This window comes from Nycticebus coucang, chromosome 12 (genome assembly GCF_027406575.1).
Source record: "Nycticebus coucang isolate mNycCou1 chromosome 12, mNycCou1.pri, whole genome shotgun sequence".
NCBI lineage: Eukaryota > Metazoa > Chordata > Mammalia > Primates > Lorisidae > Nycticebus > Nycticebus coucang.
In genome coordinates this window covers 45,670,204-45,698,115 of record NC_069791.1, presented here as the reverse complement: position 1 = coordinate 45,698,115, position 27,912 = coordinate 45,670,204, and the positions used below count along the sequence as shown (strand labels likewise).

Genomic DNA, 27,912 nt, shown 5'->3' with positions numbered 1-27,912 from the left:
CCGGGTTTGAACCCGCCACCCTTGGTATACGGGGCTGGCGCCCTACTCACTGAGCCACAGGCGCTGCTCTCCTTTTGGTTTTCTAACATTGAAGATAAACCAGTGAGCCCCCAGGGGAGATAACTCACATCTTACAAAGAAACGGAGACCCAAGGAATGAAGTGGTCTGTCCCAGATCACACAGCTAGCCATGCCAGAGCCTGCACGCCAGCCCAATATTTCTGCCTCTCTGCTGAGCCCTCTCTCCTCTACCCTGCAGTTGTGAAATAACCTTCCAACAACAAAGTTGTGTCTAGATTCTGTCTTCTCTGATTATTGATGATTATGACACACAGGACAGAAATAAAAGGCTTGCTGAAGTTAAGACAGAATGCATCGATCACTCTCCGTCACCCCCCCACCCATTCCCTGAGCCTCATCTGTCTGTCACTGAAGGAAATTATGATATCCCATAGAATCTCTGTGCAATGCTCCTCATGGTGCTGCAGCGAGTGTCTGAGAAACAGGACATGAGCAGAGCCCTCCTCCCACACCTGCCAGGCTCTAGAGACCAACAGTTCAGGGGACACATCTGGACTTGCAGCTCTTAGACGTAATTTCTTTAGAAATGTTGCTTCTAGCAATAATATCTACACCAGTGCCTCCCAAACATGGGCCCATGGATCAATGCAATCCATGATAAAGTTATCACTGGCCCACAGAGAGATGAGAAAAATAAGAACAATGCAGTGAGTTGTTGATATGGCTAAATGTATTCAATTTCAAGGACTGTCCTTTATTCTGAGATCATGTATTTCTTAGTTTTCTTTTGTTTGTAGTTTCCATATCCTTCTCTTTTAAAAAGAAAAAATGTGTAGAGGATCATAACAAAAAATCCCTAATTGCTCTAACTGGGAAAATAAAGATTCACCATGTTACATTATGCTATCACCATTTTAAAATAATGAGACTGCAAAGTGAGAAACCAGGAAATCTCTCCTCTAAGCAACTGGCAACAGAAACTGTGTGCCTGGAAGTATCAAGGTACCCACAGAGACTGGAGCCCTCTGGCAGAAGAGGAGGCTTAGGGAAGGGACTGTCACTACCAATGGTCAAGGGACCTGGGGAGATTTGTAAAACCATATTCCAACATGACACTCCCCATGCAGGTATCATCTGAATTCAGTCACATGTGGTTTTCATTGTGTTAGAGTTGCAGTTGTGATTTTTGATTTCATTTCTTTGCTTTTTCACATGTAATTATCATTAGTGGGTAACCTCCTACTAAGTGTCAACATCACCAGCAGTTTTCCTTAGCCTTATGAGATAAGCCTGTAAAGTGCCCCACATTACCAGGCATGGCTTTTGCAGCTCGCTACTATGAACTTTTCATGATGGCCTTCTAAATCCTGGTGGCTCAAACTGAATCTTCCACATCTAACTTCTGCACCATTTTCTCCTTTGGGGATGCATTGTACACGTTATGACTGGTTAAAACTTTATGCAGGTCCATCTATTTCCCCAGTTTCATCACTGTACCCTCAGTGACTTGCACTGTATCGAGCACACTAACAGATGTTAATAAATTATCCTAGACCACTTTCCAAAAAGATAATCATAAGATAATTTGAGGAAATTATCAAAATGCTGATTTTATGTGTTTGTATGTATGTGTGTGTGTGTGAGTGAAAATGAGCTGGAAAAGAATGCTAACTTCTACAGTTCATTATTGAAAGAGGAAGTGAGGTCTGCAGAAGTAGGAAAGTGATGGGTTTTCACCAGCAAAATTCACTCAGAGAATCATAACAAGATAACACATCTAAATCTCTTACAGGTAGCAGATAATCTACTCATGATAATCTTCCCTTTCCAACTCCTCTTCTGATTAGTTGCTCGTTGGAATATTGGGGTGATTAGTTTTTCCTTTTAATTTTTTTTAAGGAAATCTACTTTATTGTTATCGAAGCACAGCTTTTTAAAAATTATAACATCAGTACTGGGCCCAGGAAAATCACCTTGAAAGCATCATTTTTCCATGTGTTACATTCTCCAAAATTCCCATACACACTAAACACACCCATGTCGGTACACATGTGCACACATACACTTCTAACATTTTGGATGACATCAAGTTGCTAATTACTATGAGTGTAATCTTCCTGACAACTGTGTCCACGTCAAAGACTTCTAGGGGCCATTCACATTTGATTCAGTTTTAATCTTTTTCCAATTTTTCTTTTTTTTTTTTTTTGTAGAGACAGAGTCTCACTGTACTGCCCTCCGGTAGAGTGCTGTGGTGTCACATGGCTCACAGCAACCTCTAACTCTTGGGCTTACGCGATTCTTTTGCCTGAGCCTCCCGAGCAGCTGGGACTATAGGCGCCCGCCACAACGCCCGGCTATTTTTTTTTTATTTTTTTTTTGTTGCAGTTTGGCCGGGGCTGGGCTTGAACCCGCCACCCTCAGCATATGGGGCCGGCGCCCTACTCACTGAGCCACAGGCGCCGCCCCTTTTTCCAATTTTTCATGGATGATCAAATCAAGAGCTTCTTCAAAGCGAAGATTAAATAGACTTCATTTCTTTCTTAAAATGTCTGCACTTTCAGGCTTTCATGGATATTAAATCAGCGTGACAGCACTTTCAGGAACACTAGGTAAGCTACTAGAAAGTGAGTACTATTTAATTCTAAGAACACCTGGTAGTTGATAAATATTAAACAGCCAGAAGACATTGATTAGGGCATCAACATCCCAAGAGTTACACAGATTGTTATGTCTGTTTTTGAAAGAAGCATTTTTTTTAAATAACAGGTACAAGTTGCAAATCTATCAAGATCCCATCATTTGTGGAGTCCAACACAACTCGGGTTTTTACAATTTGTTTGCAACAAATCACCACATCTCTCTGAAATGTGTCATGTTATATTGATGCACACGCCTCTTTTCTGTTTGTGCCTACGTATTCTATTTGCGCTGCCCAGGGTAAAGTGGTGTTTAATACACATTTTAAAGCCAATGTTATCAAAATATATTTTAACCTACAATCAACAACTCTACAGTAGGCCAAAAACCCTAGTACATTTTCTCCTCATTATCACCTCAGTAAGAGTCCCTTGCCAGGATCTGGCTAGGAGGCTGCTAACTGACAAAGCTTAATGAAGTGTTAATGAAGGGAAAATGTCCTAGCCCATTCTGGGCTTTGTTCAGAGCAGGTTTAAATGTCCCCTGATAAAAAGCTTTCATAGTGGCTCCTTTTACCTCCCATGAGAGGACAAACAAGGTGAGAGGTTGCTGTCATGGACTGGTCATCTTTTGCTTGAGTGGTGTTGCCTTTTGTTCACTAAACCGAGGTTTCATCCTTATTGTTCTGTCTTGGAAATTTCTCTATGTGGGCCCTTCCCCATGAGTTCCCCACCTTAGACCCTGCCCAACCTTTCCAATATGTATAGGTTCTGAAGCACATGCCCACAGCTTCTCTTTCTTCTCTGCAACTTCTTGATCCTCTCTAGGCCTACCTAAACTCTTCACTTAACTTGAAGTTCACCAGCTAAGGTCTACATAGATTCTTGCATTCTGCTTCACTCCCCCATGCTAACCTGATGCTGCCCATCACTCCTCGGCATTCAACAGGCTTCAAAATGGTGTACATAATTCTCTTTTCCCACAGGCACTAAATTATGGATCAAAAGATTTAGATTCCAGTCCTGGCTCTGCCACTTATAACTCCCCTATCTTTGATATATCATTTAACTTCTCAGAGGCTTATGGGGACAATGGGCATAGTATCTAAAGTTATCTCCTCTTTCCAGAGAGACAAACCTGAGTTTCGGTTTTCCATCTTACACAGTTGTTACAGGTATCAAATTAACACAAAGTATATACACTTATTTTGAAAACTGTAAAACATTCCAAATATAAGATTTGGTTATTTTATCTCCCCCCTCCAGCCATATACAGTAGAACCTCCATAGTTGACCCACCTCCATACATTGACCACCTCCTTCAGTTGACCTAATTTTCAAAGACCACACATGTACATATCAGTATAGTAGGTCAAGCTCCTTATGTTGACCACCACCATATGCTGACCAGTTTGTTACAGTCCCTTGGGTGGTCAACTTACAGAGGTTCTACTATATACTATGGAGTTTCTTCCTGATCTCTCTTTTGACTTCTCTCTCTTTTCATTCTTTCTTGATGTCTCCCTGTGCTTCAGTCTGAATCCCTTGGATGCACACAAATTGCCCTGCAGCCTTGAGTCCTTCTTTCCTTAGTTTCTCAGGGCAATGCTTCAAGATGAGAAATAAAAGGAATAAACTCAGAGTACCATTTCTGGAGAAAAAGGAAAGAGCTATCTCTGACCTGTGAGTAGTTGGGACACCTCAGTTTCTAAAGTTGCCTTTAATCACTGAAAACTCTTCCCCACATAGAATTTACTTTATCCTGATTTGCTTTCCATCTGCCAGCCTATCGTTATCAAAAGTTTATATAACCCCAAATAAATAGATTTTCTACCATATATGATCAAAAAATTCTTTAATTACCATGTACTTGTTATTAATATCTAAGATATTTGTTAGTATGCTTTTGATCAATTATCTCAAGCAACATAAAATGTCATATCCTGTGCCCAATCCCAGTTCTAATTTCAATTTGCTCTTGTCTTCACCTCTAGTCAGGAGGGTCGAGAGACAGCAATTCATTATGTCATATTTTCTGCTACACTATGAACTACTAGAGAGGATTGATATTTCGCAGAAGTTAAAGTCCTACCAGAGACTGATGTTGTAATCTAGAAAAGTAGGCCAACTCCAGGAGAGAATTGAGGTGTGGCCTAAGGCAAGTCACTTAATCTTCCTTGGCCTCAGTGTCTTCTACTGCAAAGTAAGTGTGTTATTCTCAGGACTCGTCTCTGAGATGCTCCCAGACTGAAAGGCCTTTGACAGAGTGTACAGCAAGATATCATGTTCATTCCCATTTCTGTGCAGGGATGAGTGGGAATGAAAATAGGGTGCTCTTTCTTGGAACTTCCTTTCCTTTCCCCCACTGCATGTAATAAAGAGCTACAACTTTCTCTCTGCAATGCTCTATATACCAAATCTCAAAATTTGTTCAGCAAGGATGCAGTTGAAAAATTCATAATTTGATCACATATCCTTATATTTTAACAGTGTTCCTCATTGCCTTTATTTACTTTTCATTGACTCACCCTGACTCCTGTGCATTTCTGGTGGCTTCTCTTCTATTCATTAGCTCACCTTTCCTTTGGTCAACACCCTCTTCTAGTAGATATCATATCAGAAACCTCTTGAATAGATTACAAATCTCAACCCCTTCATTTTCAGATTAGAAAAAGAGAGAGAGAGGCCAAGGGAGATTATGGGACATGCCCAAAGTCAAGTAGTTATACTGATAGATAGCAAAGCAGAGTCCTCCTGACTTGGCAGTTGAGTCTAAGCTCTTTGCCCCATCACACCCACTCTACTGAATGAAAATTTCCATTCAAACTATGGAGTAGCCCAAAGGGGAATAAAGTTCCTAAACAGTGAATTGCAGCATTCCATCCACTAGATTGCCCGTAAGATCCAAATTATTTTAAAAGAATGATAATTAGCCCAACCTCCTTTTCCCTCCAATTCATATACTAATGACATACACCTCCCATTATCCACAATCCCAGTTGCCTATAATTGCCTGCTGGGTCCCCCCCACCCCCATTTGATTTGATAGATGTGATTAAAACTTCTACAGACTCTTTACAGCTGCATTCTCACCTCAAATGCATCCAAACAAATTCTTTTTCTCATATTGAGGGTGCACACTGACACTCTCTTACTCCACCACCATCTAGTCCAGAGATGCTGCTAGAATCTATGTGAAAAAAGTAATTAAATCATTTCTGTAATTATTCTCCCATGCTTATAAATAATGAAGAGCTGCACATTCTCCCGGAAGCCATGAAGGGCCCAGAAACAGTGAACGATGGAGGTAATGGATCAGGAAACAGACGTATAAAGAAAGTGAAGATTCCAGGGCGGGGGATGATGAAGGAAAAGGCAAGAAACTGAAAACGAGGACAAAGGACAAAGCTGACATTCAGGAAAATGGAAAGAGAAGCGCAAACCTGGGATAAGAAAAGGGGGGATTCCTAGAAATGTTGGTTAAAAATAAAAGAATGATTAAGATGAAAAGCAGTTTAACAAAATAGGCTTACAAACAAGAGAGGGGGAGAAAAAGTGCAGGCAGAGGAGGCTGAACGAGGCCAAACACCTGTTCCAGTTTCTACTGTTTTCTTTATTGCACAGCTAAGGAAACTGAGGCACAGAAGAGTTCAGCAGGACAAGGGCATGGAACTACCAATAAGAAGGAAGAGAAACGGAATCCAAATCCTGGTCTGTCTGGGCCTGAATTTTATTATATTGAGTTTAAATTCGACTTAGACTTATAAAATTACAAAATACAAATCTGCGATGATCTAGAAACAAAAAGTTTAATCTAAAAATATATATTATTGTATTAGTGATATATCTTATCAATAAATTAGCATTAATGTAGCCTTAGCTCCTCACCCAGATGGCCACGAGACCCAGACTGGAAGAGAGAGAACGGGTCCTATGGAGATAGGGCACGTGTCCTTGAGTGGCCTGGTTAAATGCTGAGTTCTGACCAACTGAACTAACTCGCCATGGATGATAAAGCCAGCATTTGACAGCTCCGAAAGCCAAGAGCAGACCACCCGGGAACTTTTAACTATGCCAGGTACACAGGTAGGCCACGGAGGGGCCTCTGCACTGACAGGATGAAGCATGATGGTGGTGTGTGCACCACAGAAAGTGTAAGTCACACAGAAGACTGGGTCACAGGAGACGGGCAGGGGACACGGCGGGTGAAGGGCAGAGGAACACAAAACAGAAATGAGATGAAGGGCAGGAGGGAGGAGGGAAGGGAGGACAGAGAAGAGGAGAATCTGAGCAGTCAGGACCAGAACGGACAAATCAGGAGCCACGCACAGTGACGGGTCAAGGCAGGCAGGGAAGGCGGCTCAGTGTTCTTCATGCAGACAGTAGGGTGAAGCCCTCTCTCCAGGGTGGAAGGTTAAAGCAATCTGGAAATCCTCAGAGTTCACTGAAGAATGCAGGTTTCCCTCTTACACTTCATTCTCTGCAGCTTCCTAGCATGAGATCCTCTGGTCCTCTACCTTACTAGACAAAATTTTCTCCAAGGTTCCAGAGCAGAACCGTCTCCTGCTCTGCTGAGCACAGCTGACCCCTCCTCAAGCAAGTGGCCACCTTCAGCGTTTGCGTTTGCAGCAAAGCCTTTCAGCAGAGCCTCACCTCAGGCCAGCATTGGTGAGGCTCCCCTAAAAGGGCTGATTTGTGGCAGTCAGGACAGTACCTTCTATTTTTTTGTTTGTTTGTTTTCATTTTTTTTTTTTAAGACAGAGTTTCACTGTATTGCCCTCAGGAGAGTCCTGTGGCATCACATCTCACAGCAACCTCAAACTCCTGGGCTTAAGCTATTCTCTTGCCTCAGCCTCCCAAGTCGCTAGGACTACAGGTGCCCGCCACAACACCTGGCTGTTTTTAGTTGCAGTTGTCATTGTTGTTTGGCTGGCCTAGGCCGGGTTTGAACCCACCAACTTTGATGTATGTGGCTGGCGCTGTAACCACTATGCTACAGGTTGAAACCTGTTTTAATACATGGTCCCCTGTGGCTGAAATCCCAGCATTACAAATTTTTTCCACTGAGTTAAAATATCACTCAGTGTCTATTTGGACCCCAAGAACTTAGTTTGATACACAGTCTCCACAATTTGAAATGAAACACGAAATACTAGGGAGCCACATGGAAGATAGACCCACAGCAGATTCATACAGTGCTGCGTGGAGAAGCCCCAGCACTGGGCACTGCAGGGGAGAGCAGGTGCATGTGTGTGGCAGGCAGAAGTCTTCTACGCAGCCACAGGGCAGAAAAAAGGCACTGGACCACTCAGGGAGGTAGAAGTATCAATGGGGAGAAAGAAACGTGGGAGAGGAGAATAAAACAAAAAGGATTCAATGCATATTCTTTTCCAACTGCATAACTTTCCTCAGGGCTGAGCACCAAAATCAAGATGGCAAAGGCAGCCATGGTTGCTATTTGGAAGTTCCAAGCCCTAATGCTGCCTTCCCAGACAAAATCCCAGCTCCAGGTACTTGCAACTCTTGGAAGCATCAGATGCCACCAATGTTAGGGCTAGGTAGCCTCTCTCGGACCAAAGAGAACTCAAAAGCAGAATTCAACAAATAGAGAGAAAGTGTCCTTCTGCCAGAGCATCCAGAGGGCAGAACCGTGTTATCATCCCCCTCTCTGCTCTATGGAGAAGCTTTCATGACCATCACTAGTCGTCTTTCAGATTGAACTGAAATGACACCAATAACTACTCACAGGGTGATCAATTCTTCCCTTTCATTGGCCAATGGGACTTCCTCTTGGGCATAGAAACTATATGACCAAATGGCTACATTTCTTTCTTTGGTAAAATTAGCTACCAATTTAGTCTCAGATAGTAACATTGATCAGACAGCAGGACATTCACAAGAAAAGTTTGCTATCTCTGAGCTTCTTCTGACACAGACAGGCTAGATGTCTAGGAAAATGACATGGCAGGCAGGCAGTGAGAGAACCGAGACTCTAGCCACCACCCTCCCTCTTCCCTGCAGAGCAGCCCTGTCTTAGGTCCAGTGCCCGTGTTTGGGCCTAGAAAAGCATCCATGGCTTAAATGAGTGAAACTGAACTTGCTGCTGTTGTCACCACATTGGACAACTTCAGCTATGTTGGTCTGAGCCCTCTGTTCCCCACTCTTCTCCTTGCTGGTTCTGGAAATTGTTGCATTCACACTTCCTGCCTAAATTCCTCTATCCCTGGGCTCTGATTCCAGGGTTTGGACCTTCTTTCCTGCTTTCAGTACCAACTCTGGCTTCCAGACCCATCCATCCAGAATGGGGTCCCTCTGTGATCACCATTCAGAGGGGTGGTGGGGAGAAGGCTCTGGCAGAGACTCCAGGCAAGCAGCCAACCAGGGCCAAGGGGAAGAGAATTATTCACAGGATCACAGATGTTAGAGATAAAAAGAACTTGCAAAAACACATCTCACTCATCCATCCCACCTTGTAATGTAGGACCTTTTCCAAGAGCATATGGCCTGTTCCCATCTGATTTCAAAGGATCTATCATTACAGACAAATATGTACTGAGTGCACCTGCACACTCTGTATAGTCTCATCATGAAGGGAGGAAATATAGGGGCTCCCTCCCTCTGGAAGGGTGAGCACAATGTGTGATAAATTTACTCTTCATGTGTACCACCTGAGCCCACCAAGACAGCTGTCCCATCACCCTGACAGATCTTCACACACCTGAATACCACTGTTGCATACATACAGCCCTCAGATCATCACAAGACAACAAGAAGAGCAGGTGCTGAAGGCCCAGAGAAAAGAGAGGTGCAACAGGAGGGGCTGAAGAGGGAGCTGGGGGGAGCAGTCTTTGGGCACCACCACTAGTAACAGGCAAGGATTTTGGTCCAGGGTAAGAGCACTTACAGCTGATTCTCTAAGAAGCAGGAAGAACAAGACTTCTCCAGGATTACAGCCATCCAGGACAATTCCTTCTATGTCAACTTTTCATCTACTGACAGAATCCTAGCCCTTAGATTGATTATATTTCATCCTAGCACTTACCAAGGTAGACAAATAAATCCCCCAGTTCCAGAAATGTCAGTGAAGGCTTTGATCTGATCCAAGAATCAAATCCTAGAACGTGCCCTTCAAGTGTTCTGGGCTTGAGGATCCAGGCGCACTCTTGACCTGAGTCCAGAATTTGGAGGGACCAGAGTTCATCTGCAGCCGCAGTCCCCGGCCCCAGCAGCCTGGGAATGGACCTCCCTGTGCCCCTGTCTCCTCTAATTCCCTTTCCCTTCCTCCTCATGTCTCGCACCCCACTCTCCTCACTCATTCACCTGCTCTGTTGTTCTGAATGTTTAGGTCTTAGTCAAGGTTGACTGGAAAAGGGAGGAATCACCTTTGCCTAAGTTCCATTTGGCTCTGTCTGGATGGCTGGGATATCCCACTGCCTGGCTAAATGCTAGATGTCCCAAGAAGACTGAACAAACAAAAGTGCTCATGAGCAAAGGAAGCAGCACCTTGGTGAAATCCACAGACTTCACGGTCACTCAGAGAAGGGTTCCGGTCTCCATACGGCCAAGACCGGTGTGAGAGAATGACCAGCTACTCCCCTTTCTGATCCTGTTTCTCTGTCTATAAGAAGGGAGAACAGTACTGCTGCCTGAGCCCTACATCTCCTTTCAGGGTTGAGTTGGCTCAGTGCAGGCAAAGTGCCATCTCACCCAGAGAGCAGCCCTGGGCGCCGAGTGGCACTGAACAGAGCGAAGCCAACTTCTCCTATAACTCCAAATCCAAGCCCACCAGAGACTCCTACCAACCGGGGCAAATCCAGGATGCAAAACAAATGCAAAAGAGCATGCTAATCAAGTTTAGCTGATTAACTCCGTTCTGAGCCTACACTCCAGCCGAAAATCAGAGACAAGGGAGTCACGGAACCAGCACTGGTGTCCGACTGTCACCACCTCCCATCCACTGCCCCTCCTTGTGTTCACAATTTCCACTCCCTTCTCCTCCTGTTCCTCTCCTCCTCTGCTCCTGTAGCTTCTTCCCATATTTCTCCAACTCTTCTTCCTCCTCCTTAATCTTTACTAAGCATCCATGCAAATGTATTACACTGGGAGCCATCAAAAGAAAGCTCAATGATCGATCCTGGCCCATCACAAACTTTATAGCTGAAACATGACATGTTCTACCTGCTGGTGGTTCCCAAACATGGTGGTATCTCAGAATCCCTAAAGGGAAGTTTATAAAAGCAGCCATCAGTGGGGCTTTGCCCCAAATCAGAATAAAATCAGAATCCTTGGCTATGGGGCCAGAGAACGTATATTAAAATAATGGTAATAATAAAATAATGAAAAACTCCCCAGTTGATTCTGAAGTCCCGTCAGTTTAAGAACCACTGCCCATACAGCCATACACTATGATAAAGTATAAATTCTACCAAGTTTCTTTCCCTCTCTCTTGCTGTTTTTTTAAAACTCCTTCATTCCCACCTTCCTCTCAAATGATTATGTCAAACGGTTTTATTTTTGGAGGCTTTATAATATTTGCTTTAATGAGAGCAATGAGAATGGTAAGAGAATAAAAGGCAAAGGTCAGGGGGGAGCTGGAAGAAGTCTGCAGACAGTAGAACTATGGGGGGAAAGAAGTGGAGTGATGCAGATGGAAGGCCACAGAAATAAGTTGGCAGGAGGCGTGGGCAGTGGCGTGCAGAAACCGCCAGGCAGCCTGCTGTCCTAGCAACATGATGCTGAAAGGTTAAAGGCTGTTGCTCTCTATAACTCAGGACAACTTTGTAGCCAAGGCAACAGAATGTATCCAATACACATGTAGCAGGCCAGGAGGACCTGGGGGCATGCCAAGAATCCTCAGTTTAAGACAGGTCCCCCTGGCTGTTTGTGCCGTCACACTGCCTCCCACTCTCAACGCCTACAACCCTCACCTCAAAATCTCAGCCCTGCTGTTCCATTCCCTGTGCCATCACCTCCCTTTGGGAGCGGGGGAAGTAATACCCACCTGCAGCTAATGTAGACACAAATCCAGGAATGGCCAAGGGACACTGGTGCACGGGACTCTTAACAGCTCAAAAGAAGAGGCAGCTTCTAACTGCCTACATTGCTTTGCTAATTTGTTTGCAAGTTTATAAACAAATTTTGTAAAAGCAGCAAAATAAAATCAACCCTGCATAATCCAGAGATCTATCAGAAGGAAAGAATGCTTGAATCAAGAGGAATTTATACTTCAACACTAGTAGGAACAAGAATAGCAGCCATTTATTCAAAACCAGGTGTGTGCGGCTCAGTGCCCTTAGCTCAGTGGCTAGGGCGCCAGCCACATACACCAGGGCTGGTGGGTTCAAACCCAGCTTGGGCCTGCTGAACAATGACAACTACAACAAAAAAAATATCCAGGTGTTGTGGCAGGCACCTGTTATCCCAGCTACTTGGGAGGCTGAGGCAAGAGAATTGCTTAAGCCCAAGAATTTGACGTTGCTGTGTGCTGTGATGCCATGGCACTCTACCGAGGGTGACATAGTCAGACTCTGTCTAAAAAACAAAAACAAAAAACCAGGTGTGCACCTAGCAGAGTAATGAGTGACTTTGTTTAATCTTCCTAATAGCTCTTTGAGGTTGGTGAGTATCAACTACATCATAAAGATAAGAGAAGAACCAATCACAGAAGTCACACATGGCAGGAGGTCACCCAGCTTCTGAAAGGTGAACCCCAAACTCAAAATGGCTCCAAGGCCCCTGGTCCCTCCACCACGCTATGCTACCTGCGTCTGCAGAGATGTTAAATCCAGTTACATCACTCCCTTCTTATGCCCAGAATAAATAGAAAAACACCCAATGACATGCCAGACCTCTCAGACCCTATGTGATCTGTCCCCCAGAGCACCTCTTCAACATCAATTATGCTGATCTTCCTCCTGCTTATCAGGAAAAAACAGCAATAAGAATATGTTTGCACTTCAAGGCCTTCACACCTGCTGCTCTCTCCCCCCAAATGCTGCCCCTCAGGTCACCACGTGTCTTGATCCTTCTCATCATACAAATCCCAAGTGCGTCCTCTGTGGCCTTCCCTGACAACCCTAACTAAAATAGCTCCCAATACCCCTTCCTGCAACTTTCACTAAAGCATCTACCACGACCTAAAAGAATATAATTTAATTGATGTGCCTGTTTTTTGTCACTTAATGTTCCATGACAACATGTCTTTTTTTTTTTTTTTACTATGCCTCCAGGACCATGAACAGTTCCTGATACCTAATAGATAGATATTTTTTGAATGTATAAACAAATAAAAGAGAAAGGATATGGCTTGCTAAAGGAAGTTACCAAATGTCTTACTACCACTATTGGAAACTCAAATGCATTGATCACTGTAGTTGGGTGATATCTCACTGATTAGCATGACATATGAATTACACGTGTTTATTTTTCAAAACTTTTAAAAATGTTTACTTCTTTCTGCTCCCTCTTCCAAAAGAAGGCTAAGAAAGTCTAGATTATCACTGGCACCGAAATGTTTTACATGATCAAAGATTGACTCTGCTCCCTTCTAACCTGAGATAGGCTTTTCACGTCTGTCTGCTAGAAATAAAATGACATGAATGTTATAACTCTAAATGAGAATGCCAGCTTGTTGATTGCTGGTATCTGACCCTTACATCTATGAGGAAGGGAAGAGGGATGGAGACAGCAGTACAGAAGACATAAGGAATGTACTTTGCCAGGAGTCAGAGAGATTATCCTACCAGACATTTTCATTTGAGTTTAAAATAAATTTCTCTTAATTACAACTGACATATACTGCCCTCCATATAATTAATTCATCCATACTCTTAATAAATGTGTATTAAGGGCTTACTACGTGCCGAGCCGTATGTTAGGTTCTGGAGATACAAAAGTGAAAGAGACATAGTCCATATGCCCTCACAACACTTAGCAGCCCAGAGAGCTAATAAAAACACTACTTTGATGATTTACAGTTGTGGTCTGGACTATAAAGTATTAAATGAAAGGGAATAAAGAGGGAAAAAAAGAAGTTTTGATTTTAGGGTAGGGAAGAAAAAAAAAAAGCATAAGGACGTTGGGTCAGGAGGGGAGCCCCAGGTGAGATGTGCCCTCTGGAAAGCATAAAGATATCAGCAGCCATATTTGAAAACAGCCGCACACACATGCTCACACACATGAACATAAAACAAGCAAGCAGAAACAAAAACAAAGAGAGGGGAGACCAAAAAGGGAACTTGTGGGGCTGAAAGGCAAACCTCACTGACCCCAGTCCCACCAAGGGCCTCCGGGCTGGAACAGCTAAAGAGAACCCTGACGCTTCACACTTTCCTCTTTATCTGGGCCTGGGGAGCACCAGAGACGCAGGGAGCCACCTTTGGGTAGGGCACCAGAAGTGCATGCCAGTTACCATCGAGCTAGGTGAGTTCAAGATCATCTTGTCAATGGTTTACATTTCTGTTTATCTCATTCATTTAGTCAAAAGTGACTTACTAAATACTTCACACTTACTGATCCCTACTATTTGCCAGGCCTTTTCTAAGTAATTGCAACAACCTTACTTAATAATCTTGAGAAATAAGGTCTATTTTTTTTTAATGACTACTTTATAAATGAGTAAACTAAGTCTCAGAGAAGTTAAGCAATTTGCCAAAGGTCACACAGTTAATGGTGAGTGTGGCAGTAAGATTCCAGAACTCTGACTCTTAACTATAGTATGTATATTAGTTTCCTGAGGCTGCTGCAATAAATTACTATATAGTCAGTGGCTAAAAGCAACAGAAATGTATTTTCTGTCAGCTCTGGAGTGCCAGAATCCTAAAGTCAAGCTATCAGCTGGGTCATACTCTCTCTGAAGGCTCTAGGGGAGATTTCTCCCGCTTCTTCCAGCTTCTGGGGGCTCTCTTAGCTTGTGGCTCCATAACTCCAAACTCTGCCTGTTAGCACAGCCTTCTCCTCTGGGTCTGTGTATCCTCTTCCGTCTCTTCTAAGGACATCTGTCATTAAATTTAGAGCCCACCCAAATCGAGATGATCTCATCACAAGATCCTTTACTCAATTACATCTTCAAGGATTCTTTTTCTAAATAGGGTCCCCTTTATAGATTACAGGCGTTAGAACATGGACACACCTCTTTGGGAACCACCATATAACCCATACAGTGCAGTGTAATGACTGTGAATTGTTTAATAAAAGTTAGTGGCTACTATGTACCAGACACTAGGAAGTCAAACCTCACTAAAGCATAGGTCTGATCCACACGAGCCTTTGTATAGCAAGGGAGAAAGACCTAGAAATGAGACAAGATATAATAAAAGCCCAAACAGAGCACAGGCAAAAAGGGAATTAGTAAATTCAGTGAAGATGGAATTCAGAAAAGGGTTCACCGCAGAAGTACCACGACACCTCTTGAAAAGTGAGTAGGTATTTCTGGGTGGACAAGGAAGAGGACATTCTAAGGAGATGAGGTGGCATAAGCAAAGGCATAGAGATGTAAAACAGCCAGGACCATTTAAGGAGCTGTAAATAATTCAGTGTGACTTGACATGACTGCTCAAGGGCGGGGAGGCTAAGAGAAATCCTGGAGAGGTGGCCTGGGATCAGATCAAAAAGCATGCAGTATTCCAAGCTGTGGGAAGCCAGTGCAGAGTTTTAAGTGAAAATGTGAACAATCAGATTGGGGTTCCTAATGAATCACAGGTAAGCTTCCAAGAGGCAGTGCAGACAAGAGAGAAGGAGCCAGGCCTTGGGTCACTGCAGCATGCAGCATGCATGGAGCCCATGGACCCATCGGAGAGACCCTACAAAAGTAGAACCAATAAGGCCCCATTACCGTGGAGGGGTGGGGGCCAGACTTGGTAACTAATCCCTTCTTAGAGCTCTCCCTCAGTTTCTGTAACTTTTCTCTTTTCTTATGCCTCCTGTTCTCTTATTTCTCCAGTAACTCTATCTTAGCTCCTCTGTCATCTGCACCTGCTCTATCTCTCCTTTAAGTGGTAGTATCTCAAAGCTCAGGTACCCCAAAGCTCTGCCCTGGCCCAGTTTTCTCCCCATCCCATGGTCTACTCTGAGCCATCTCATCCACCCTCATGGTTTGACTGCCTTCTCCTCGCTAGTGAGGCTCATATATGTATGTCCAGACCATATAGATATGCTCTCTAAATCTCTGGGCCCCAATCTAAGTGCTTCCTGTATGACCCACCCATGTTCTAAATTCCACTCCTTCTCATTCCTACCATCACCGAGTCTATAACAAATCCAATTACTCTTGTCATCCTCATTTTTGTGACTAGCACTAAAAGGGTCAATGGTGTACAGTGCCATGAAAGGTCAAGAACAACTTGAAAAGTCCTCTAGATTTGGCACTTTGGAGAAAGTGAGAGATGAGAGCATGAAAAGGGCAAGTTCAGACTACCCTTTAAGGGGCTTAACTGAGAAAAGGAGGGAAAGAAGGAGGGAGGGAGAGTGAGAATCGAGGAAAGCTTTCATGTTTGCTTATTCATGCGGGAATGATCTGAGCACACGTATGGGCTATGGTGATGTTTTTCAAAGGGGGGCACAATTGATAATGTGGGTAAATGACTATTCCTGACAAGGCACTAACACATATGTGCAGTTTAACACACTTGGTCTCCAGGTTCCAAGTGCCTGTAGTACACACACACATATGCACACACCCACCAATGATTATGATACCTAAAAAAAGACCCTATATATTTCTAAACGTCTCCTAAGAATCCCTAGGAGGGATGACACCATTTGGGCTTGTGAGATCAAGGATGTGGGGAAGGCTTTTTCTGATCCAATATCCACCCACCCCTCTTTTCTTCTTTGAGCATGGGCATGATGCCTAGAGCTTGGGTAGCCACCTCACAACTATGACAAAATTGCCAACAGAACCCCAGATGTCAGCCCAACCTCACTCAGCCACTGAACCACCCCAGGAGGTCTATCTCCAGATTCTTTGTATTAGACACCAACAAATATCTATTTGCTTAAGCTGCTGTGAACAAATCACTACCTAAAGAGAGAGGTCTTGGGCAACACAGTCTACCTCTCTGACCTATAGTCTCCTTGTCTATAAAATGGAGACAAAATACATGCCTCAGAAATTCAATCAAAACATTAAATATATTTTATATATATAGCTCATGTAAGATGACTAACTCAGAGCTTCACAAAAATAAGTGATCAGCCAATGTTAGTCTTTCTCAACATAACCTCCTAACGACTTATAACAATTAGCTCTTCTTTACCCATGTAAAGTAAAATTATAACCCATAAACATTTTGTCCTCAGAAAAGTATAATAAAAATAGCCTGCATTGTTACTCTTCTGCATGCTGAGCCCTTAAACTACAGAATCAAAATATAATTTTTGAATAAAATGAGGCTCTAACATCTAAGAATAAAGCAAGAAGAATAGTCTCTTACAGAGTAACAAAGATATGCTCTTGACATAAAAATCATAATTCAAGGAATTTTTCAGCAGTATCAATGTAATCTATTAAAAATGGCTGGTGACATTTAATGAAATAACTATCCTCCTGTAGCTATAACATTTTGCTCTTCCTTATCTAGTACCTTTAATATTTCCCTCATCTAATTATTTACTATTTATCTGTCTATACATACATACATACATCCCAAAATCTATGCATGACCCTGGATTCAAATACTATTTTATTCTGCTATGTTCTTTTTTAAATGTTCTTGATTTGTCCTCATTGATTATAAGCCATGTATATCAGTTTGGAAACCACTGTATGTCTCTGCTTTGAAAATCTGGACAAGGTCTGATCAAGTCATGGTCAGTAATTGCATCATCATAGAGGTAGAACCTGCTAAGCTAGTGCTCATCCAACAGGTATAAAGTGGAAGCATATTAACATCCTAAGCTCTTCTCTTTCAGTTAATAGGAAAAAATAGAATCCGACTTTCCTGAAAGGACTTAGATAAAGTCTGTTATATGAAAATACAAGATACATATACTGAGATCCTACTACTCACCAGGCACTGAGCACGCTGCTTCATAAAGTTCACTGTCCACTCTGAGCTAGGAGTAATTTTTGTTTCCATTTTACAGGTGCAGATTCTGAGGCTCAGAAAGTTGGTAAAGTACAGCCTAGGTTACGTAGCTGGGAATGAATAGAACTCAAGCCTGCTGCCTCCAAAGCCTGCCTCCTCTCCTCATGGTGCCACTGCCTTCTTACAGACACATTGCCACTTTCCTGAAATGTCTAAGCAATTTCAGTTTTTATAAACATTAAACCTGTACCTGAATTTCAAATAGCCAGTCTCATTGAAGAAAATCACAGCTCCAATTTTAAGAGAGAATATGTGCTAGCCAACGTCAAACACATTGCACACAAACAGGTGGAAAGACCTGGAATCCAGACAGACGTGAAGGCTATGTCACAGCAAAGTTTACAGTGCCTTAGAGAGAGCTGTCTCCCCATCTTCCTACAAACTATCTCTAGGAAGCAGAGAAAACTGGAGAGGAGAGAATGAGCTCCAAGGAGGTAATTCACTCTTTTACTCTTACTTCCTCAGGGTATAGGCTGGGGAAAAGTTCTGAAATCAAGTAAGTACACCTAGACTCAGATCCCGTCCCACTATTGTTCTAGCCACGTGGCTTTGGCCAAAGGACATAAACTCTGTCTGATTCAGTTCCCTCATCAACAAAGAAGAAATAAGACTATTTCCCTTACAGGATGCAAAGGAATTAAAATCCTCATTAACATCATCCAAGGTTTGAAGGTGGCATACTCTATGAGCTTTTTCCCTCTCACTTTTCCCACCTCTGTATCTTAACTCTTCTCATCCAAGAAATGCTATAACACCAAGGTTTGTTCCTGAATTCTGTCTCAAGGCATATCACAGACCACTAAAAGCAAGGCAAACTAAGAGACACCAGAAATTAGCAGAGAGGCACAGGGTAAGGTATGCGTGACAGCCATCTTGGTTTCAAAATTATGCTGAGTCTGGAAATTCCACGTGAGCAGAGGGGAGGCAATAGTCTATTCACAGTGTCACATGATAGCTGGCTCATCTATCTCTAAACCCATTGCCATTAGGCAAGGTGGGGGTAACATAGGAGGGGGGGAGAAAGGGAGAAGGTGGTACCAAAGATATGTAAGGCCATCTTCCTATCCCCAGTGTGCTTCCAAAATGTGGCTCTCTGCACAGAAAATGAGAGTGCTTCCCACATTTATCGCAACACTATTCACAGTAGCCAAGATTTGGAACCAACCTAAGTGTCTATCAATGGATAAAGAAATTGTGGTACCTACATACACTGGAATATTTTATAGCCATAAAAAAAAATTCTGCCACTTGCAACAACTTGAATGGAACTGGAGAGCATTATGTTAAGTAAAATAAGCCAACACAGAAAGACAAATCTTGCATGTTCTCATATGTAGGAGCTAAATATTCAAAACAATCGACCTCATGGAGAGAGAGTATGATAGTTATCAGAGGTCAGGAAGGGGAGCCGGGGACAGAGGATAAAGCAGGGATGGTTAATGGGTGCAAAAATATAGTTAGATGGTTAGAAAGAATGAACGATATTCGCCCAGAGCGAATTACCTGCTTGGAGCTCTCTCCTCTCCAGTTTTCTCTGCTTCCTAGAACGATAGTTTGTAGGAAGATGGGGAGATAGCTCTCTCTAAGGCACTGTAAGCTTTGCTGCTATGTAGCCCTCACGTCTGTCTGGATTCCAGGTCTCTCCACCAGTTTGTGTGCAATGTGTTTGATGTTGGCTAGCACATATTCTCTCAAATATTTGAATATTTGAAGAATCAACAATATTTGTTGATCACTGTGATCAACAAGAAGTTAGGATATGCTTTTAAAAATAATTGAAAGAGTAGAATTGGAATGTTCCTAATACACAAAAACATGATAAATGTCTGAGGTGATGGATATCCCAATTATCCTAATTTGATTAATTCTCACTGTATGCCTGTATCAAAACATCATATGCACCCTATAAATGCATATGTATGTGAAGATTATGTACCCGTAATGATTAAAAATAAAGAATTTCTTTTAAAAAAGAAAACGAGAGTGCTATTTCAAGCTTCAATTCCCAAACAAGCAATTTAGAAAGGCAGGAATCATAGCAACAGACTCCCACAATATTTTTACATATCCTCCAGTGAGGAACTCACCTATTTCCAGGCCCTGGCCCTTTATTCATGCACCCTTTCTCTTCCATTCTTGCATCATTACTGGTTGGATCTTGCATCTACCCGCATGATCGTACCAAATCTTTCACCTTTCTGTTGACTCTTCCACCTCCTGCCCAATCCATTTTCATTGGTCCTAATGCTGGTGACCAAACAGTTGTCATTTACTCTGTCATTCCCTGTCAACACTTACTGTCCTCACCTAAAGTGTCTGTTTGCACCATTCCCAATTTTCCCACATATATTATTTCATGGTATCTTTAAAATGTTGAGTAGAGCAGAAAACAAAATATACTTTATCTTCTGAGCTATAAACTGAGTATCATGTAGCGTAAGTGATTTATTTGCCCAAATTTCCAAAGCTCATCAGAATGGAGACTAAAACTCAGGACTTAGAATTCTCAATTCAGTGTTTCGTGAAGCAGAATCGTATAACAGAAAGTACAAGCTTCACAACAGGTATGTCTGGGATTTGAATCCCAGGCCCCTTGCTAATTGTGTGCTGTGATATCCTGGATTAGTGACTTAACCTTTCTAAGCTAAAATCCAAAAACCCAAGGAAGATTTCAGACAATCAGTAGAGAAACTCCTAGATAGAAATGGAAATACATTTAGCTTTAGTTCATTATTTGGATTCAGATGGGCATCTTAAATCCAAGATCTCAGGGAGAATAAAAGCAATTATAACAAGGCAAAATAAAATAGGTTCTTTATACTCAGGTGGGGAACTGCCAAGAAGCACTTCATACATTTTTAAACATTCTCCATTACTATTCTAAACAGCATTCTATTGCAAGTGCCTAGCAGTTCTCTTCTGGTCAGAGTTTTCTTTAATTGAGGCTGCCCTTCTTGGCTCTGACAGGCTTCCATATCACGAGCCTTAGCTTCTCTGGTGGGGCAAGACAAAGACCTACACTCATGTCAGAGCCCTCCCCCCAGATTTCCACCTGAGCTTTTTTCCTGGTTATTTTTCAATTCAGAGTTGTCTTCACAATGCCGTGATGCTTTTCAATTCTCCTTCTTTTCCTGTATCATGAAACAGTCTCTTTTCCTCAAATTATTCCACACAACCTTCAACCTAACTTGCTGAACACTCTGCCATGGACACTGGCAAAGCACTTGTTTACTCATCACTTCATTTAATCTCCAATAACCTCGTAATGGATATATTATTGTACCCACTACACAGACCAGGAAGTTGAGAGCCCAAGACTAGTGACTACTCCAGATTTCCCACATCTGGGAAGTGATGCCGGAAACCAGTTCAGACCCTACATTCTGAGCTTTTAACAGCTCTACTCCGCAAAGCTCCCAGGCTTCTTTCTGCCATCGTATAAAGCATTTCCCCCCTTTGGGAAACTGATTAATGTTTCTCCTGATTAATTAGCACATGTAAAAAGTGAGTGCTTGCCATCAGACCAGAAGCTGACCTGCCGAACTATGCCTCTGCTGGCACCCACCGTCTTACAGTGCTGTCTTTCCTACATCAAAAACTCCTCCCAAGACAGAGGCTTTATCCCTGTAATGCATCTTCCACAAGAGCACTTAATAAGTGGATTTTATTCAAAACAAACTAACGACAAAAACATAAATTAAAACAGACTGGCAATTACCACTATCCTTAGAAGGGGGAAGATGGGCAGAAGGCTTATCTACCATCCGTGGATGGTTACTGTATACCTGAAATATGTGCATGTTTTTTGTTTTGTTTTGTTTTGTTTTGGAGACAGAGTCTCACTTGTTGCCCCTGATAGAGTGTTGTGGCCTCAAAGCTCACAGCAACCTCAGACTCTTGGGCTTAAGTGATTCTCTTGCCTCAGCCTCCCGAGTAGCTGAGACTACAGGTGCCTGCCACAATGCCTGGCTATTCTTAGAGACATGTCTCACTCTAGGTCAGGCTGGTCTTGAACTCTTGAGCTTAGGCCATTGCTCACCTGGGCCTCCCAAAGTGCTGGGATTACTGACATGAGCCACCGCACCCGGCCTCAAGCTCCATGTCATAAACATTCTGCATCCTTTCCACTTTTAGCTATTTCGTCCTATTGCCCCATTGTCACCTCACAGTTGTCAAACTGTGTGTCCTCTTTCCATGTTTGTAAAATATGCGTATGGCACCTAAAAATAAACTTCTGTTTAAAACAAACAAACCTGGCCTTAGTTTTGCAGTGTTCTATTTTTGAAACTTGCCTCAAAGGTTTATTTCTCTGAGATCTGGGGAATTCTTTTACTTTGCCTCCACGCAAATCCTTCAGGCCTGTGAATACTCCTCTGTCCAGCTCCTAGGAGTCCATGTGGCTCCTGTTACAACCTCCTCTGTCACTACCATTCAGCATGTAACCTGTGACCAAGCCCCCAGATTTCCAGGGTATCCCATTATAAGGACAACCTTTTCTCTTCTTTTTCCTCCTGCTGCTTCCTTTTTAAAAACTCGTGCTGTGCAAGACACATCTGTAGATAGATCCTCAATATACACAACAAACCACTTGGATGTGGGCACACACCAGGTAGTTTGCCTCTGATTAACAGACCTCTATCTTAGCCGTTCCTTTTCATAGATTCCTGGTCTATTGGACTCTCTTTCAGCCATTGTCAGCTCAAGAATCTTTAAACCCTCCTCTAACTTGTAAGCTTCCCTTTGAGATGTCCCATCTTTTCAGGCCAAACCAATGTATGCCTTCCACATATTGATTTATGACTTTACCTGTAATTCCTGTCTCCCTGAAATGTTTAAAACCAAACTGTGACCCCCCACAGGGAGTCTACTTGCTCAAGGCTTCTTGGGTATGACTCCAGATCTTGATCCTCAAATTTGACTCAGAATAAACTGCTTTAAATTAAAAAAAAAAAAAATTAAAAATCTCTTCTCAGGACAAAAGTCAATTCAATATTTAGGCTATTTGAGAAAGTTATCTGAAAATCATTGCCCACACCCTTTTTTTAGTAGAGACATGGGATAAGATGGAATATTTGGGTGTGGTAGCAAGAAAAAGAGGAAGGGAGAAGGGACCAGAGAGGATCTTACGATATTGCCGTGGAAGAATCCACCTTACTGGCTTCAGTTCTCCCTGGAAGGCAGTGGCCAAAAGGCCCTCCCTGGAACTGTGCTATACCTCAGAGCCCCACCATTTTATTTCCTTTTTAATGTTCGCTCATCATTAGATTCCAGTATTGCCTGCTTATGAATCACGTGACAGATCCACTTTCAGTCAGATGCATTCCCCACAATGCTATGTAACAGAGGACGAGAAGACAGATGAGACCTTCACGAACCTCATCATCTGCTTAAGAGGTGATAGAGCACTTGGCCTTTGGAGCCAGCAACCAGTGTTAAAGTCCTGGTTGCCACTTACTAGCTACAGCACTTTTGATATATTATTTTAACCTTTCTGAGCCTCGGATTCCCCACCTGTAAAATAGCAATGAAACAATACCACTTAGCTCACTGGGTAGTTAGAGTATTCAATAAGATAATGCATGCAAAGCGCTGAGTGCCCAGCATATGGTACTCACTCTCAAAGCACCTAGGAAACACCGGTGGACAAAAGAGTTTTCAGCCTGCCCATGGTCTGCATCCTACCTCACACTTTTATATTGATGTTGTGGATTTGTGAGGGGTACCAGAGAGAAACAGCCAACCAGTTTAGGCATAATCTTTTTTACTGGAGATAAATAATATGGGCTGCACAATAGCCCTTGTGAACAAAAAGCATAATCATTTTTACCTGTTACACTCTCAAAATAAATTACTTTGATTTAAAGTAAGTACACTCTCAAAACACACTTGTTTAGGGTTTTAAAATATGACTCTCACCTGTGTTATCATTCTTTCAATGCCAAATTGTGCTTTCAAAATAACACTGTTAAAATAAAATACTTAATATAATTTGGTAAGGATATTGTGTCTTAAAAAACAAAATCTACCTGAAGCAAAACTCAATGATTTTGTCATGGTCAGTCTACATTTTCCATTTTGCTTAAGTTTCTCCCATTTCCATTACCACAGGCTATTCATGCCAGCATTTGTTTCCTTTCATCTGTACCTGCACCCGTAAATAGACACTGAAATTTCTCCACTTAACACTTCAACTTGACCTTTCCTAAGCTGAAGGAAGCTCTGAAAGAGAAGCGAGTCATCTCTGCCTGCAGCCAACAGGTGGCGATGGTGGTCACGCAAGGTTACCTTAGTCTCTGCTAAGCCAACTGCATTGGAGCGGTTCTCAAATGGTAAAATAGCATGTTTGTGGTGTCCGGGCTAGGTTCTAAGGTGTATATAAATATCATTAACCCCACAGTATGTCTTTTAAATAAAAAACTAAAATCATTTCTGAAAGTGGTGAGAAGAAGTATAAGATGACAATGACAATATTAAAAACCCAAAATGATGAAAAAAAATAAATGTTATACTTAGGGCAAAATGAATCCTTCTAAGATATGAATGACTGTAAATGAAAACGCATATGTTAGACTTACTGTGTCTAAGCAAATGAATAATAATCCATAAATCAAGGTAAAATAACTGAATGATTTAAAACATGTAAAAAGAACACAACAATAAAGTAAAACACTTCATCTGCCGTCAGAGAATAAGCACCCATGTCAGAGTGTAATTAGTCATACAACAATTCATCTAACATTCATGCAGGAGAGGCTAGGATTTGTCTGAGACTTTAAAACAGTGTTGTCAATCATAATTGCACGGGAGAATCACCTGAGGAGATTGTAAGACCCTCCTCTGCCCCCCTAAGCCCAGGCCGCTAATGAGATTCCAGTGTGTGACCAAGCTTAAGAACCAACACTTTCAAATCTAAGCACGAGGGAAAAAAAGCTGCTACTGGCTCCATGGATTAAAATCTATCTGAATGTGCAAATCAACACATGTGACAAGCACGGATTTCTCAGCAAGAATCCCTATGATATTTGTCTCTATCTTCAAGGAGAGAAATCCCCTGCCTCAGGGGATTTTTCTTTTTATAGTCTTAAAACCAGTATGGGGAAGAACATGTAATACTCAGGAATAATAGAGTATGCCTTATTTTGAAGTTTTGAAGGTGCTATTAATACACATATTTGAAGAAAACGCACCACAGAGCTACAAGCATCAACATTTATCTCTTAGTCATTTCAGAAGTCTATTTACAAACAAATAGACACACAAAGCTATTGAAAACTATAGGAGCTTCTAGACACAAGCCTCTTGCCCTAGCTTTCATCTTCACATGATTAGACTAATTCCTGGTCTATCTGCACTCCCAATACATTCTGGTCCCTCCATCGGCAAACCATAGTTGGCACTAAAACAAATGTATCATTTAGTCCTCAATGCAAGCCCCCAGCTCTTGTCAGTTGCAGCCCCTGTTACCTTGTCTGCCATTATCATGGAGGAGCCTCCGTGGATGCCCAGGATGGGGGTGAGAGTCTGGGCTGAAATAAAATCGAGGATCTGTGCAATGGCTTCCTGGTCTGTGTCGTCAGCAAACACCACGCCCTGAATCTTCCGGTCAGACATGAGATCACAGATGCGGGTGATGATGCTCTTTGGGTCAGTCTCATTCATGGCTACCAGCTCCACCCGGGGCACCACGGAGAGATGATGGAAGTCATCTTTCTCGTGGGCATCCTTGATGGCCACTTCGTCGGAAGTGCCCACGAGGATGACAGCAATGCCGATGCTGGGGGGGCTCTTCTGAGAACGAGCTCTGCTGCCAGACACCACCAGCACAGCCAACACCAACCAGAACTTGGGAGAACAGCACTCTGCTCTGGGCTTCATCTTCAACTCGTCGACTCCCTGAAAGAACAAAGAGAGAGAAAGGTTAAGATGGGACCCACACTGTATGCCTGTCTTTGGAAAAGCTGGACGCTGCAAGGCAAGGACTTGCTCTCCATCCACTGATCATCACATCCACCTTCTCTCTACTAGACCAGTCTCTCACCTCTGGTGTTTGCTCCAAAATGAGGGAAAAGGAAACTTTCAAAGGCCTCTGAAATCTTGAGTAAGACAATAAAAGGTGCTATTTCTATAGCCATCAGCAGCTACAGAGGCAAAAGAGGAAAAGTGGATGCAAGTGGTCCAGCGGCCAGGCCAAGAGCACACACTTGGGAGTCCCCAGGAGGGTGCCTTCTGTTGCTACTTTACGCCTGCCACAACCCACCCTTGAACTGTTCTTTCAGCTGAGGGACAGCAGGCAAGCAACAGACCACAGCCACCATTCTTCAGTGGCCCTTTCGGTATCTGGCTCTTAATAATAAATCACAAGAACAACCAATACAGAAGCAATACTTTTAAAAACATCATCTCAACTAATCCTTATAATAATTCAGTCAGGGGGGATTAAGAAAAATAGTATTATCCCCATTTTATAGATGTTGAAGCCAAGGCTCCAAGAAGCTAACTGATCTGTCCGAGGCCACAAACCAATTAAGTGAACCTGAACCCAAGATCTTCTGATTTTTGTATTCTAATGGGTATTGCATTGCACTGCCTCTCATTAAAAAGGTGAGAGGTTAGAAAGCTAAAAACTTTAAGCGTTTAGCTAATGAAAAGAAAAAATATATATTATTATTATTATTTTTTTTTTTTTTTTTTTGCAGTTTTTGGCCGAGGCCAGGTTTGAAACCACTGCCTCTGGTATACGGGGCTGGCGCCCTACTCCTTTGAGCCACAGGCGCTGCCCTGACAAAAATATTATTATGAAGGTTTTGGATAAAGAAAGATAAAGAAACATTTAGGTTGAGAAGTCAGTCTTGACCAATTATTACAACGAATGCTGTTACTCTGATCTGTTTATACAACAAATATGGAAACAGACAAATACTATTAAGAGCTGCAGTAAATAATGTTAGAGCCACCTTTGAAAAGTTTTCCATTTTTTTTTCTGATGGCATCTTATAGTGGTGACGTCTCTCAAATGATTCCATGCTTGCATATGATTCACCATCTTTTACCTACAAGGTACTAAATCTTGCACTATGAATCAGACTAAGGACACAGTGGTCTATAGATATAAGCCTTGTTCATTTCTCTTGAGGCTTCTCATTATTCTCTAAGACCTCCTCTTATTTTAACAGAACTGTTACTGCTTATGTTGCTTTGATTTGTTTTAAATAATCCTCTATTGTACATCTGGCAAATGCATATGTACACCGTATTAGGCATTTCCTCATATTCAATATCTTTGGTCCCCATGGAAACTCTATAAAATCAACATTTTATTCCCATTTCGCAAATGGAGAAACTGAACCTGAAATCAGTTATGTAATTGCCTACAGACAATGGCATTATAACACCAAAATGCCAAAACATACACTTGGCATTTTTATATTTCAAGAGGTATTCTACAAACTGTACCCAGAACCCGAACCAGGGACTCTCATTCTTCTACAAAGGGAAAGAAGGTGCAATCGAGGATAAAAATGTGCTTAAGTTCTCCTGTTTATTTGAAAAAAAAGGTGAGAGCTTAGAAAGCTAAAAACTTTGAGCATTTATGTAATGAAAAGGAAAAATATATTATTATGAAGATTTTGGATAAAGAAAGATAAAGAAGCATTCCGGCTGAGAAGTCAGTCTTGACTGCAAAGGGCATTAATGATTTGAGAATAAGATGCAAGGGACATTTATTGGCTGAAGAAGCACAAAATCCAATCCAGTTTTTGGCAAAAAACATTTTGGAACTCTTACTGTTTTAGTCATACTTTAATACTGCCAAGAAGGGGACCTGTATAGATTTTCCTTGTCTCTCTCCTGTGAATAAGACAAATAGCTCAGTGGTTCACACCTGAGCAAAGTTTATTCCTGTACTCCTGACAGTTTTCTGGTCTCAGTGTCTCCATGAAAACAGGAATGACTACATGACCCCTGAAAACGCATGCCGATAGGCTGTACCCAATATACCAGGTGAATCCCTCCTCCTAGAGCTAAAAGAAAACCAACACTATATACAGAGTTGAATAGCAATATTCCAGTGAATATTCAGAGGAAGACAGATGGGTTTAGCGTCACAAAGAGCTATGGACATATATATGTAATATTATATATGTATATATAATCTGTAATATTACAAC

General features: G+C 42.2%; 1 protein-coding gene across 1 annotated transcript in view; it reads right to left on the bottom strand.

The window, feature by feature from the left end:
* GRIN2B (glutamate ionotropic receptor NMDA type subunit 2B) overlaps positions 1-27,912 on the bottom strand; it is a 474,878-nt gene that overhangs the window by 304,016 nt on the left and 142,950 nt on the right. Inside the window, exon 2 of the mRNA XM_053557785.1 lies at positions 25,211-25,639. Within this exon, the coding sequence (XP_053413760.1) occupies positions 25,211-25,621 (411 nt within the window). The 5' untranslated portion in view covers positions 25,622-25,639. The remainder of the gene's footprint in view (positions 1-25,210; positions 25,640-27,912) is intronic.